The 15,783-nt window shown below is 44.1% G+C and overlaps 1 protein-coding gene across 1 annotated transcript; it reads left to right on the top strand.

Annotated features, from left to right (window-relative positions):
* The first annotated feature begins 12,432 nt into the window (after positions 1 to 12,432).
* Positions 12,433 to 15,254, top strand: LOC109782418 (WAT1-related protein At1g09380-like). Its single transcript, XM_040396871.3, has 6 exons — positions 12,433 to 12,693; positions 13,319 to 13,381; positions 13,930 to 14,299; positions 14,385 to 14,543; positions 14,657 to 14,808; positions 14,910 to 15,254. The coding sequence occupies exons 1-6, from the start codon at positions 12,512 to 12,514 to the stop codon at positions 15,115 to 15,117; spliced, it is 1,134 nt and encodes a 377-aa protein (XP_040252805.1). The 5' UTR covers positions 12,433 to 12,511; the 3' UTR covers positions 15,118 to 15,254.
* Positions 15,255 to 15,783: the final 529 nt, after the last annotated feature.

Below are 15,783 nucleotides of genomic sequence, written 5' to 3'. Positions count from 1 at the left end.
TATAGAATTATCTAGTTTCATTTTAGATCATACATCTAACACAATTATCTCAAGGTGCAATAGAACTTCTCATTATAAAATGTCCACTAATCATTGGAATGGAAACTCTTTCCTTGCTCATAATGAGCTTGATAGTTCAACTTATTATACAAAAGTACTAAATTGGAGTAAAAAGCAAACATGCAAAAGCAATAAAGGGATACACTGGACTCAAATATATCCCCAAATTAAGAGTCTAAGCCACAAAATCTGGTATTCTCTCAAGTTGTTGATATCGCTGTTATTTCTTTTCTAGAGCGGGTGTGTTGCTGCTGGCGAGGGCTTGGTGGAGCATCTCGTTGTCTTCTCCAAGACAATGATGCGGAGCTTGAGTAAGTCCACATTTTCCTCCAATTTAGCAAAAAATAATGGATATTTTGTTGAGTACCCATGAACTGAAGTGAGCCGTCCCCTGAGTGAAGGTAGTCTAGAGTAGTGTGTTGTTGATAGGCTAAAATGGCAAGGAATACGCGATGTTAGAGTAGACATGGATGTTGTGGTGGGCCATTCTCTGCAACACATGTTTATACCGCAAGAATAATAAGCAAAAACACGTGCAACATCCTCAATAGATTGCATATTGGTTTGTTTGTAAAAATAGTCATGTCATCAATCAACAACTCATCGTACAACTATTTCGGTAGGGAGTATCTAGTTTACTAGGTGACAAGTGAGGAATTTGAGTTCTTTGCCAGTATATCATATTATATTGGGACATTTAATTTTGTGATCCAATGGCTCAAATTAGTCAGCACTACAACATATGTCTGGGAGCATATTTAGGCTGTAAGGATACTTTGGGTAGTTTCACGTTATCCATTTGTCAACCGGGTCACCATTTGTTGATTCGCTTCCTTAAATGTGATGTGTCCACTTCCGCATTGACCCATGTAACAAATTGAACTCCTCGAGCAGCTTCACGTTGTTGGACAACCAGAACAAGTATAATAGGGTGACATAGGTGACAATGGTATAAGGAATGCTACCTAATAGGGTGACAATGCTATAAGGAATGCTACATCAAATTTTGCCTAGTTAGAGGAGATAGAAGAGGAGAGAGAAGATTGGTCCAACTTTTACATGTGCATACAGCCGCATAAATTTGGTTATACGTGCGTGTGTGTCCAAACCAAATCGACCCAACAGATTGGTCCAACTTTTACATGTGCATACCGACGACAAAACTCGACCACTGGTGGTGGAGGTCAAGGCTATGCCAACAAGGTTGGCGGAGGCGCTCCATCGCACGGCCACAGGCCATGAAGGACCGGGGCTGGCCGCCGGTGGCATGTGGAGTGGAGGATAGATACATGTCCGCCGCTACGGTTATTTAAATAACTACATACTCATAGGCCAAACTCTGAGTTGAACCATATTAACCGTTGTATAAACTTAATACTACACATTTATTTTGTACTACAGTGTAGTTGACTATTTCTCCTTATTATTTTATGACATGTCCTCAAAACCTATATCTGTTGGAAATTCTTTCAACAACTATCCTATAACCATTGGAGAGAACCTTAGGCTATTTGCTTATTTAAAAAATTACTTTGAGAGGTTGTACTTTCCTATCTGCCCACTTAATCTATCTTGCCCAGTTTTCTTATGGTCAATAGCTCATGTGTGAAGTTTTTGATGTGAATTGGAAAGGATGCAACGTAGTTGACAGAAATAGCTCGCGTGCGACGTCTTACATGGCAATAATAGCCCCTATACAACCAGGTCATTAAAACACGGGAAGGGGCGTCAATGAGGAGTGCAGTTAAGTTAAAAACATGGGGTCAAACTGATCAGTGCATCTGGTGGTGGGTCCCACTCGGCAGTGCATCGAGTTTAATGATTCCCCGCTTGACTGAACCCCTGCTGCTCCCCTGCTTCTGGTTGCTGCTCCCTTCTCCACTCTCGTCGGAGGCGGCGACGGAGCTTTCACTTTGGCGGCGAAGCTTTCGTTCACGACCGCGGCGGCGAATGTGGTGAGTGTATTCGGCACCCTAGACATGTTCCCCTCCGTCTTGAGTTAGATCTAACCAAGTGAGCCTCTATTTTCCACGGGATCCAGATTGTGGAGGTGGGTGGGGTGGGGGAGCGGCGGCGGCGTTGGGCTGAACGAGATGGAGCCACGACAGACAACGTCGACTAGGTAATGATCACCCTTTCCAACCTATGTGATCTGTGCGTCGTCTGCTTCCGCTGCCTCACAGTGCCCGCCATTGATAAACAAGGGCGATGGTGCTCGGGCCTTTGAATTCACTGTTAAATTCTTCCCGTCTAAAGCAAAGCTAGTTGATGGTAGCGTGCGAGACATAGAGAGAGATACAATTGTGAAATGGGAGGTTGAATTTGCAGAGATTGATCCATAGGAAATACAGATCATGGAAGATAGGGCCGTGAGGAATGTTGAGGAGAAAATTGGGAAGAGCATTTTTTGGGGTCCAGAGCAAGAGGTAGCATTGTTAGGGTTTGATAATTGGAAGGGTGAGTATGTGAGAATTGAGAATGGTGAAGAGATGGTTGATGAAATTGATCAGCAAGATGACTGGGCAAGCAAACATACTACCTTTCATGCAGAGCTCGTTGATCTGAAATCAGATTCTAATGTTGGATATGTGCCCTCAAATTCGGCTTCACAGATGGTAGATGATGATTGAGCTTCACAGAAACAGATAACACCCATGTGTACGGGTGAAGTGACAGTAACAGAGGGGGCTGATCAAGATGCAGAAGAGGGCTATCATGGTGCTACATGGGTTGTTTGTGTTGATTGAAATTGAGTACAATTATAAGACACTACTGATTTGGTCATGGCACCAATGACTAACACTGAGATGGCCAATTTTTTTGGCATTCCAGTAGATGATCAAGATAAGGAAGAGAGGGGTGAATCGAGCTTGCCTAATGATGCTAACATTGATGCCTGTGAAGATCTTGATGGACAACTGATGAAAGATGCTGCAAATGATGTAGATGATACACATGATGATGAGCTTGTAAATGTGTATGACAAAGAAAATCATGTTATTGAAGTAGGGAAGTTGTTCCCAAGCATGAAGGAGTTTAGAATGTGTTTCAAGACTTATGCAGTCAAACATGAGTTTGATGCCAAGACTATGTGGACTGATAGAAAAAAATGCGATGTGCATTGGTTTTGATGGAAGCGTCAAGCCTTGCAAGTGGTACATGTCTGTTAGAATTCAACCTGATGGAAGTACCATCAGGATTAATCAAATCCCACATCCACATACTTATATTACAAGTTCACAAAGAGTATCAACCATGACATCACAGCTTTTGATTGCAGAAAAGATCACTCCAATTTTAGCCAAGAAACAAAACACTACTGCAAAGAAAATTAAAGTAGGCATTGGAAAAGCATTACCCCATTAAGGTGAAGTATACCACGGTGTGGAAAGCAAAACAGAGGGCAACGAAAGAATTATATGGTGATTGGGCAAATAATTTTAGTATGCTTTATAACTTCGAATCAAAGGTGGGGAAGAGGTCACCTAGCAGTGTTGTGGAGATAGATACTAAGGTAACAGAGGATGGTAGGGTTCTTTTCTCGAAGTTCTTTATGGTTTTAAAGCCTTGCATCGATGGCTTCAAAGCAGGGTGCCATCCATATTTGAGAATAGACTCATCTTTTTTTACTGGCAAATGGATTGGTCAATTTGCAGCATGCAATGCTCTAGATGGACACAACTGTTCCCTATTGTTATTAGTTTGTTTCAGTAAGAGACAGATGTTTCATGGACATGGTTCATGATGCAGTTGAAAAGATGCATAGGGCCAGTTTCACCTTTGGCAGTACACATAGATGCATGTAAAGGGCTGGAAAATGAAGTGAAGAATGTGTTTCCTCATTGTGAGCAGAGAGAGTGCTTCAGCCATATGTGGATGAATTGATCAAAAAAATTAGAGGAGAAGAAGTTGCGAGAATGTGGCCAGCAGCAAGAACATACACCAAATAGACGCATTCGTACCATCTTGGTAAGCTAAAAGCAGCATGCAGTGAGTTTGGTCCATGGTTGAACACCTACCATTCTCTATTATGGTACAGGTTAGGATTTAACACTTCCATCATGTATGATCATATCAACAACAACTTGGCAAAAAGTTTTAACAACAAGATAAAGCAGTTAAAGAACTTTCATGTGCATGACATGGTTGACCAAATCAGGATCACGATCATGCCCATGTGGGAATTGAGAAGAACGATTGGTGATTGTCTGCAAGGGGATAAGCTTCCTGCAGTGGTACAACAGGTGGTCAACAGGAGCAGAAATCTTAAACATTTGTTTGTTCGAAATTCTTCATTGTGGGGTGCTAAAGTTAGAGAAATCAAGACTGGAAGGAGGCATGTTCTTAACACTGATTGCATTATGCACTTGCCTGGAGTGGCAACACACTAGGAAACCATGGGACCATGCCATACTTTTCTTAGCCTCCCAACTAAGATAAACATGCACCCATAATTGAATGAATATTACTCAGTGGCAAGATTCAGGGCTGCATATGAAACGCCAATTCCGGCACTTATAGATCAGTCTCAGTGGTCTGAAGTGCAAATTGAATTTTCCATGTGTCCTCCCATGATGAAAATAAAGGTTGGCAGGATTAAAGAGAGCGGATTCAAGGCATGGTTTGAGAAAGGTGGGAGTAGTAAGAAGGGAAAGAAAGAGGGTGCACAGCCAAAAAGGTCACAAAAAGATAACAAAAATAGATGCAAGTTGTGCCAGGAAGTTGGGCACCGAAAAGTATCTCCAAAATGTTGTTACATCCTGAAAGGGCAAAGTATGTTTGTGTTTGTGGTTTTTTTATTTGGATGTTGTTTTTAATTACTAACCAAATGACATGCTTTGCTTGCTAGGAGGAAGCGTGGAGGTCATCCCCTTGTTGTTGAAGATTGATGGTCAATCAAAAAGGCAAGAATCAATTGTTGTAGAAAAAGACAAATTTTGGTGAAAGAGTGCACACTGAACTAGAGTTGGATGTTGCGGTGCAAGATGAACCAGAGTTGGATGACGTTGGGGTGCAAATTAGGCCAGACTTGGATGATATTATGGTGCAAAATGAGCCAAACTTGGATGATGTTGTTTTGCAAAATGAGCAACATTCGGATGAGGTGCAAAATGAGCAAGATTTGGATGTGGTGCAAAATGAGTAGAATGTGGTGCAAACTGGAACTGAAGCTACTGCGCTGATGTGCAAACTGAGCCTATATTGAATGTTGTGTTACAAATTGAAGCTGTTGTAGTTGATGTTGTGCAAACCAAGCCTCATTTAGATGTTGTCGTGCCAACTAAAGCTGTCCTAGATGGTCTAGTGAAGAAAACCAACAGCTTGAGTGAACTGGGTGGCGTACCCGTCGTAGGATCAACAAGTGGCAAGAAGAAGAAGAAGAAATCGAGTGGTAAGAAGAAGCAGAAGTGAAATATTGTTCTTGTCTGAACAAAAAAACTTGCCTGGATTTGTGTAAAAAACTTGCCTGAATTTGTGTAATGCTATTTTTACTTTGATGAGTATTTGTGTAACACTATTCAAATTCTGGCGAATTTCAAATTTGAACCAAAATTCAAATTTGAAGCTAATTCATATGGGTATTGATGTTACAATGCTTTCTCAAATAGTATGCATGTGAGGTGATCAATCCGAGGACTTTTTGTTGAGTGAAACACTGGTCATGAAAAATGTGCTCCAAATGAGCTCTAAAGCTAGGATAAACACTCCATTGCTCTAAAGGAGTCAAAAAAAAATCAAAACTTGACTTCCAATGTGCAAATATAGGGTCCATGCCCAATATGGGATCGTTTGGATAAATTGTGACAGGCTTAACCCTAAACCCTAACTTGAATCCCACGCAACCTCTTTCGTGATAGCTAGGTTTGTGAAGGGTTTTTCATGAAAATACACATAGACCAAGTTTCTTATTTTTTTCCAGCAACGTAGTAACATAAAACGATGATGGTGCAAGTTTCATATTTTTCATATTTTTTTTGCATTACTTATGATCAACCCTAACTCTTGAAATATCTCAAAACCCCTCATAACCCCTCAAACCCTAGCCAAAACCCGCACCCTTCCGGGCTGCTAGATATCTATGAGTGGACGGTGTGGATCAGGCGCTGGCAACGTCAGTGATCCGCGTGAGGCGCTCTGATTGGCCATATTCGAGAATGCTCGACCACTCCCCCCAACCATTCCTGACCGTTGAATCACTGCGCGTCAAACAGTGTGGATCAGCATGCAGTGCTACGTCAGCGATCCGCATGACGCTCGTTCTGCGCTGTGATTGGCTGGATTTGAAAACGCCTGGTTTCATTTGTTTTTTGCGCTTGGTTTGTTCTGCGCTCGAGGGTGGGCTGCCATGCATGCGCATCGTTGGGCTGTGGTAAAGAAGCTCACCTGTTGGACCGTTGGACCGAGTGTTGTCCATCGTTGTTCGCTGCCCCGAGCTGTGAGCCTATGTTGCATGCATGTGCACGCGCAGCCAGGTACCCCACTTCAGCCTATGTTGCATGCATGCACAAACGCGAACGAGCACGCGCCCCAGACCTGTCCCCGTGTGACCCGACCGATGCCACAGAGTGCAGCACCGAAACGCCGCATTATAGCTATTGATTCAAACCACGGTTTCCCACGTGTGTACACTCCCGATGCCGTGGTGGGTGGGAAAACTTGTTCACATTTGACCCCATTCCTGCCACGCTGAAATACCATGTCGCACTACAACTATTTAAGCCACCTAGCACCTTCCTCTTACTCTCACACCCCTCATCCATCTTCCATCCTCTCTCATCTGCCCTTCTTCTTCTTCGCCACAGACAACCCCGAAGACCAGCAAACCAAGAACAACCCGCCGCAGCCATGCAGTACACCGGACCAACCTACCGCATGCCCCCACCATGCCAGAGAGGCTCTACCCCACTAGGGTGTACGTTGAGAGCACCCACTGTGTGTGGGCGATGTCACGGTGGAGGGGTGCAAGGGACTTCACCGAGTTCTTCCTTGCGGCCGGCTACCGCCACCTCCCCCGGGGATCTCCAAGGATGTACAACGTCGAGGAGGTCATCCATGGGGTTGTGGTTTCTATCCTTGCCAATTTCACCAACCCCTTCGGCGTGTTATACCTCCTTAGCTGCGTGTTCTGGTGTGGCTATGAGTTCATCGCTTTCACCACCCACAACATCTTCACGCACTACACCAACATCTTCCCCACCACGGAGCACAGGCACACTCTACCGTACCCCAATGACAACACCCCAGAGGAGCTGTGAAGGGCGCCTGGAGGAGGAGCAAGGAGGAGCAAGGTCGAGACGGCGGTGGCTAGGGTTTAGATCTACCCATCTGTCTATCTATCTTTTTTTAGCAAAATCTATCTATCTATATTTGTCTTCTGTTATCTTAAGTTGTAAGCATACTATATGTTCGTGATGTGGGCTTGGTTGGCCCGAACTGTCTATGTTTGTTATGTGTCTTTCTATTATTAAGTTCTTGCTACTATATATTTGATTTTTTTGAGTTGTTGATTGTTTTTTGACAGAGCTACCCGATTTGTTCGTGCAATATTGTGCTGCTATTTGGACACGGTGTTTTGGCTTGTAGGTCTAGATACACCCATTATATAAAAAAATTAAATGCATTTAAAAACGTCAAAAAAAGACATTTTTGTGGACTGTGTAAAAAAACAAAAAAATGACACCTGAAAATTCATTTTGTAGCAATGAAATTTCTCTTTTTTACACAAGCCACACACACACAAAAATCCTTTTAGTGAATTTTTTGCAAACAATACTCTATATTTGAAACTTTTTTTGCAAACAATATACTATATTTACACAAGCCACCTAGTTCATGCAGCCACAAAGATAAAAAAATATTGTGCAATATTTTTTTGTCGGAGCAAAACGGGTATAGAAGCTGTTTAGTTCTCTTTAGAACAGAAGTTGTTTAGTATGTGGGCTTGTCCCAAAGTATATGGGCTTGTATTTTACTTTGGGCCCAATATCTTGTGTTTTTTCCTGAGGAATCGCATCCTGTGTAGTTGTAGGCTTGGCGTATGCTCCAAAACCCTACATCCTTGAGCGCACGCATTCTCAAGAGCGTTTATTTCCCGGACGTATCCTTGTTTGAAGCAGAATTGGGCCACCATCCATCACAGATCTGGCGTGCTATTCTGGACGGGAGAGACATTATGGTGCAAGGACTAGTAAGGAGAATTGGAAACGGTGAAACTACCGACATATGGACTGACAATTGGCTACCTAGCTCACTTATGAAGCGACCGATCACATCTCTTATCCAACATCCGCCACAGAAAGTGTCAGAACTAATCAACCACGCTACATCCTCGTGGAATGAGCAGCTAGTTCGGTCAACCTTTATACCGATTGATGCGGAGGCAATATTGCAGATCCCTCTTTGCACCAGTCAGATTGACAATTTTTGGGCATGGAGTGAAGACCGGCGGGGGATATTCTCGGTGAGAACCGCCTATAGGATGATTCAGCAGAGAAAATTGAGTCGTGAAGCTTGGTTATATGAGCAAGATGGATCTTCTCACACACACGATGATGGCGATGGTTGGACAAAACTTTGGGGAATCAAGGTACCATCGAAACTCAAGGTCTTCCTGTGGAGATTTGCTAGGCGTACCACTCCGACGGCTACACTGTTACATCACCGAAACATGGCGGATTCGGCCGCGTGTAGCCTATGCGGAGCTGAAGATACTTGGAGGCACGCGCTGTTAAATTGCACTGTCTCCCGAAGCACATGGGCGCTGTCTTCTGAACACATTATTGATGTGCTGAACAAAAACGAGGAACCGGATCCGAAGAGGTGGCTTTTCTCCATGCAAGAGGCGCTATCTCATGATGAGTTTACAAACTTTGTGGTCACTCTTTGGGCACTGTGGGGAGCACGCCGCAAGGCAATATATGAGCATATCTATCAAAGTCCGTCTTCTGTCCAAGCATTTGTACACTATTACGTGAATGAACTCAACGCACTGCAGTCCATCAACTCGAGGCAGAGTGCAAGACCTGTGCCACGACGATCAGGGTCGATCGCTCCACCTGGAGGGCTGGCAAAGTTTAATGTTGATGCTACAGTGGGAAGGGGAAGAGGACATGGAGCTGTCGCAGCGATCTCTAGAGATTCAGACGGACACTTCTTGGGAGCCTCGGCTGTGGTCTTCAGAGGTATTTCAGATCCGGCGACTCTCGAATGCATGGCGATCAGGGAGGCTCTAGCTCTAGCTGACGATTTGAACGTGACAAACATCCAGGTGGCCTCCGATGTGAAGGTGGTGGTACAAGATATCCAAGAAAAGAATCCGACAGAGTATGGAGCGATCATACATGAAATAATAGAGCATTCACTATCTTTCCAAGTTTGTAATATTTCTCACGAATTTAGGAGCTCGAATATCGAGGCTCACAAGCTCACGAAGCATGCATTATCCCTCCCGGCTGGCCGACATGTTTGGTTGGGACAGCCGGGCGGTCTTTCTTTCGTCCCTGTAAACATTGTGACGTCGGAATAAAAAGCTTCGGAGTTTGTCTCAAAAAAAAACTCATCTCCACACCACGGCCCAACAACTGCAGAAATGATTCTTAAAAAAACTAAAGAACTCTGCTTGCACTCTGTTCCGCACTCCGTCGGACTGAAGCTGCAGAGAGAAATTCATTCGAATTGCTGCCTCCTTTGAATCATTAGGGAAAGCCAGAGAGGAAATTATCCTTGGAGTTAAGCTTACATGACATTGCGCACATACAAGCTGACTGAAACACTAATAACAATTTCTAACGACTAATGATCAGCATGTAAACAAATCCCAAAGAAATTATACAGAAATAAAATCCTGCAGCCAGTAGATTTGCCTGCTTCTTCAGATCGATCAACTGCCTTAAGTTATTGTTCACCTTCTTCAATTCCACCTTCAGTTCTGCAACCCCCACCGTCGGAGCGACACTGTCCGAGCCAAATTTCTCTACAGTCGAAGGCAGATCAAGCTCCTGAGTTGCGCCCTGCCTCAAATCAGTTGAGCCCTTTAGTTGAAGCCTCTCAATGTATTCATCCAGCCACTCGAAATGCTTGCATTTCTTCAAATTTTGAAAATGGAAGCGAAACCCTAAATCCCAAATCTGTGGGAAAAAACAACAAATCTAGGGGCAGAAATCAAATAAAAAGGTTGTGGAGAACATAGATCAAACCATGCCCGCCTCTGCTTTGCTCTCGCATTTCAAAAATTCGCGTCCATAGTTTCCATTGTCCTCCGACTTGGTTGTCAAATGCTTCAATGGCGCGATGCGTGGTCAGTCCGGGCACCTGGTCATCAGCACTACACCATACCACGACCATGAGGGGCGAGAGGCTGAACTGGACATCGCGACCATGTGATATGTGGTGGGTCCCGCAGGCAGTGGATAAGTTGTGGTTCTAGCGCTGACGTGGATAAGTTGTGGGTCCCGCGATCAGTAGACAAGTTGATCAGTCCAGCGCTGACGTGCATAAGTTGTGGGTCCTGCTGACTCCCAAAATCCAAATGGATAGCGATATGTCTTGTGCTTAAGGCCTGTGTCGCGTGCCGACTATTATTGCCATGTAAAACATCGGGCGAGTGCTATTTTCACCAACTAAGTTGCATCATTTTCAATTCATGTCAAAAACGTCGCACGGGAGCTATTCACCCATTTTCTTAGAAGGAGAATGTATCCGACCAAATATAAGGTTGGTCATAGAGTATTTCAGATGAATTCATTTATTATTTTATATAACGTATAGTAGCACCTCATTTATTATGATACAATATTTGATACTTCCTTCGTTCCTAAGTATAAGTATTTTTGAAGATTTCAATACGGACTATATACGGATCAAAATGGGTAAATCTACACTCTAAAATGCGTCTATGTACATCCGTATATAGTCCTTATTGAAATCTAAAAAATGACTTATATTTAAAAACGGAGGGAGTATGATACTCATATCTGTTATGTCATTGGACAATCATAACAAGTATAATAGGGTGCGTCAAATTTTGCCTAGTTGGAGGAGATATAAGAGGAGAGAGAAGATTGGTCCAACTTTTACATGTGCATACAGCTGCATGAATTTGGTTGTACGTATACGTGTGTCCAAACCAAATCGACCCAACAGATTGGTCCAACTTTTACATGTGCGTACCGACGACAAGAACTCGACCACTGGTGGCGGAGGTCAAGGCTATGCCAACAAGGTTGACATGCGTCTGCTTGGCGGAGGCACTCCATTGCATGGCCGCACGCGATGGAGGACCGGGGCCGGCCGCCGGTGGCATGTGGAGTGGAGGATAGATAGGTGTCCGCCGCTACGATTATTTGAATAACTACATATTCATAGGAGAAACTCTGAGCTGAACCATATTAGTTGTATCAACTTAATACTACACATTTATTCTTTAGTACGGTGTAGCTGAGTCTATTTCTCCTTATTATTCTATGACATGTCCTCACAACATATATGTGTTGGAAATTCTGTCAACAACTATCTTATAACCATTGGAGAGAATCTTAGGCTATTTGCTTATTTACAAAAAAAAATTACTTTGAGAGGCTGTACTTTCCTATCTGCCCACTTAATCTATCTTGCCCAGTTTTCTTAGGAAGGAGGAGAATGTATCCGACCAAATATAAGGCTGGTCATAGAGTATTTTAGATGGATTCATTTATTATTTTATATAATGTAACCTCATTTATTATGATACAATATTTGATACTTCCTTCGTTCTTAAGTATAAATCTTTTTCAGATTTTAATATGGACTACATATAGAGCAAAATGAGTGAATCTACACTCTAAAATGCGTCTATATACAACCGTATGTAATACTTATTGAAATCTCAAAAATGCTTATATATTTTGAAACGGAGGGAATATTACTCATTTCTTTTTCTCAGTAAATACTATATCATGTCATCAATATGTCTAGTTGACATTGCATGATAGTAATAGCAGGATGACTGCTCGTGGCACGGGAAAAAAAAGGAGAGCTAGTGCTTATCTCCTTCGAATTCAAGATCCTTATCCTAACTGCACTCTCTTGCTATTTTCTTTCCTTTTTAATTGCATTAATTAGCAGTAGCAACGGTGGCAGGATACATGCAGCGGTTTGTGCAAGTTCACACTCCACACCAATGGATAAGCCGGGTAAACAAAGCACCTAATCAACACGGACGCTTTACCCCGGGAGATACGTACGATATCTGCAGGATAGCTGCATGATTTCAGCGTGAATTAAGAATACTTCCATTTTGAAACTACACTACAGCTGAACCACTAGTTATACCCCTATATATATGCCACATTATACAGCTTCTCTTGAGTCCTCAATCCGTACTCCTGCACCCCTCTCTTTACCTCAAGAATATCACTACCTTCAAGCAAAGGGCTGCAGATCGAGGGGGTATGTTCGTACTGGATAGCTAGATATGGGAAGTGTTGGCAATTATTTGCCTGTCGTTGGTATGATCCTGGTGCAACTGGGTCTTGCTGGTCTGAATGTGTTGTCAAAGCTCACCATGGCGTCCGGCATGAGCCCTTACGTGCTCATCACCTACCGAAATCTTCTTGGGGCTGTCTTCCTTGCTCCCTTTGCTTTCTTCTTCGAACGGTATGATTTAGTTTCTTCTATAAACATTTCTGATTTCGTGATGGCTTTATATGTTACACATTAAAGCACAAGGCGTTCTGCAAATCAGCGTTTTATTTAGAAGGAGATGAGTCCACCTTTCATAAAAGGAAGTTTCTTGTTTTCAGATGACTTCTTGATCTAAGATGTAATGTACGCAGCTACCGGTTCTTGTCATTTTTTTGGCCATGGATTTACAATGTGATGTCTTCCTGGTTAAGTAGTTCATCTAAGAAAATCATGTATTTAATATTGTTGAGTTGTTGGCATAAATTTGACGTACTACATGTAATAGGCAATACTTACTCTGGTCCAGAAGACGTGTGTTATGTTCATAAAAAAAAAATTCATTGGAAATATTTATTGAATGCAAATCCAATAGTACGGAGTAGTACCACATCCTTGAGATAATACATATTTTCTACTTATTACTACATTTAGTTTGGAAAAGGAGTATTTATGTGAATAGCTGCTAGTATTATGCATTCAACAATGAGTGAATATATCCTTCCTCCATGAGTGGCCCATCCATATCTAGTAGTATCATCAATGAATTAATTACCTCACTGTTCTTACGCAATATGATTTCATATGATTATGGATGCAGAAAAACTTGGGACTCAATTAGCAAGAAGACACTATTACAAATTTTCGTATGCTCCGTTGTTGGGTATGATCTTTTTTCCTTTTGCAACTGATTGAGAGTCATCTGCGCTCTGAAGTCTGAACTGATATATATGTACCTTACCAATGGCTTATTACTAGATTTACAATTGATTTTTGTATTTTATTTTAAATTTAGTTGTCAGCAAAACATTTTCCTCCAAGCATTCTTAGTTTATTAGAAATAAATACATTTTAGTCCTGATTGAACTAGTGAGACACTTCTTTTAGGGAAGTTGCGCAAAGCCCATTATTTTAGTCCAGAGATTGAGATATTTGTGAAACACGCAACTTTAGTATAACTTTGTACTAAAGTTGTACTAAGGTGGGCCAATTAATTTGGACCTGAGGGAGTACCAAATTCCTAAATTTATGCATCCATGTTTATGAATTCAAGATTTGAAATATTATTATGAATGAAAAAAAGTTTTTCACAAATATGGTCTTCCAAATGTAAATTGGGGTTAATTTTGTATTGTAAGCAATAGCAAAAGCTAACTGACAATATTAGTCTGAATCTGATTATATGTACACACTTTGGTGGTTATGTGGCAGTGCGACGATGAACCAGGTGTTCTACTTCGTGGGCCTCAAGTACAGCCGCCCGACCGTGGCGTCCGCGCTGAACAACACCCTCCCGGCGGTGACCTTCGCGCTAGCGGCCGCGCTCAAGATGGAGCCCGTGGCGGCGCTCGCCGGGAAGGCCAAGGTGGGCGGCACGGCCCTCTGCGTGGTCGGCTCCATGCTGATGACCTTCTACAGGGGCCCCCTCGTCAGGACCCTGGCCTCCCCGATCCACTGGCCGTACGTCCAGCGCACCATGGCCGCCGAGGCCGCGGCCCACGCCGGCGGGCACACTGCGGCCCTCGGAGCCGCCCTGGTCATCGCCTCAAATGTCGCGTGGGCCGTCTGGTTCATCGTTCAGGTATGTACTACATACGGACGAGCTATCTGCAGATTCGCGTGTACAAGTTAAGGTGATCGATCGATCATTTTGGCGGTGGTGGCAGAAGAAGATGTCCAACAGCTACGCGTCCCCGTACACGACCACGGTGCTGATGGCGTCCATGGCCAGCGTCCAGTGCGGCGCCATCGCGGTGGCCGCGGAGCACAGGCTCTCGGCGTGGGCGCTCGGGTTCGACATCAGGCTCATTGGCTCGCTCTACGCGGTAATAAGATCACATTCTCACCATTGTCCAGACCATTAGACACGATGTGAATTAGTTTGTTCAGTATGCTGTGGTGGAACTTTAACAGAACATGTACATATGCATATATGCAGGGGGTAGTGGCGTCCGGGATTGTGATCGCGGTGATGTCGTGGTGCATCCAGGTGCGCGGGCCGGTGTTCGTGTCCATGTTCAGCCCCATGATGCTCATCATCGTCGCCGTCGTCGGGTGGGGCATCCTCGGCGAGAAGATACGCGTCGGCAGGTACGGGTGATCGATCGATTCGGTCGATGCATTCTTCAAAATTTGGCGACCCGGATACTGATTGCTCGTATCGTTTGGTGCGTTGTGTTGCCTTCAACCAGCATGATCGGCGCCGTGTTCATAGTCGTGGGCCTGTACACCGTGCTCTGGGGCAAGGGAAGGGACATCGTTGCCACGGAAACTGCGGAAGACGACGAGGAGAAGAAAATCGGCGGCGGCGAACCCAGCAATGGGGCCGTCGTCGATGGCTCGGCGGTCTCGCGGCCATGCCCCGCTGCTGATAGTCATGAGGCAACGGGCAAACCGTAGCATGGCACGAGATTTGCAGTGCAGTCATAACTGGTGTCATGGCCTGAGTTTATGCCTTCTTGGAGTGTTGAACAAACAGAACCACATGATTAGCTTGTTTCACTTATTTTATGAATCCATCACTCCGATCCATTTAAGTGTGCGCCTCCTTGTTTTAGCAAGTGCAAATTACAGTGTGTCTTGACGCGGGGAGGTATTACCGCCAAAAAATAACGGCGCCCTTTCAGAAGGATCTTTAAACATATAGAAGTTAAGAAAAAGGGTTTCCCTCCGTTTTGTATTACAAAGCAACCATCCGATACAACCCACGATAGGGGCTGGGGCGGAAGCAACACAAACACGCCCAAAAAAGAAAGAGAAAAAAGAAAAGAAATAAATGCAGATAACGGCAGATCGACAAAAACGACGAAGCCTCGTGATCGCTGCGTCCACCGGAGATCGCCCACCAAGCTTCGAGACTCCGAAGCGCCGGTACCAAACAACACCTCCAAGAAGGGGCGCGACGATGACGACGCTGCTGCCAAGGGTTTCCTCCGGTACGCGGCGAGGAGAGAGGAAGGGTAGCCCCGACGCCCTCCAGGAAGGTTCGGCGGCACCCTCAGGCGCCACCGCGTCGGTGTCGGCCAAGCCAACAGGGATTTCTCCCGATCCCAGCCTCTACCTTAG

Source organism: Aegilops tauschii, chromosome 7 (assembly GCF_002575655.3).
Source record: "Aegilops tauschii subsp. strangulata cultivar AL8/78 chromosome 7, Aet v6.0, whole genome shotgun sequence".
Classification (NCBI taxonomy): Eukaryota; Viridiplantae; Streptophyta; class Magnoliopsida; order Poales; family Poaceae; genus Aegilops; species Aegilops tauschii.
This window is presented reverse-complemented; position numbering and strand designations above follow the sequence as displayed.

Bases quoted from the DNA above. Each gene is read 5' to 3' on its own strand.
- LOC109782418 (XM_040396871.3), top strand. From the start codon at position 12,512: ATGGGAAGTGTTGGCAATTATTTGCCTGTCGTTGGTATGATCCTGGTG. The intron at 13,382-13,929 runs GTATGATCTTTT...GTTATGTGGCAG, and splicing joins TTCGTATGCTCCGTTGTTGG to TGCGACGATGAACCAGGTGT. The intron at 14,809-14,909 runs GTACGGGTGATC...GCCTTCAACCAG, and splicing joins GAGAAGATACGCGTCGGCAG to CATGATCGGCGCCGTGTTCA.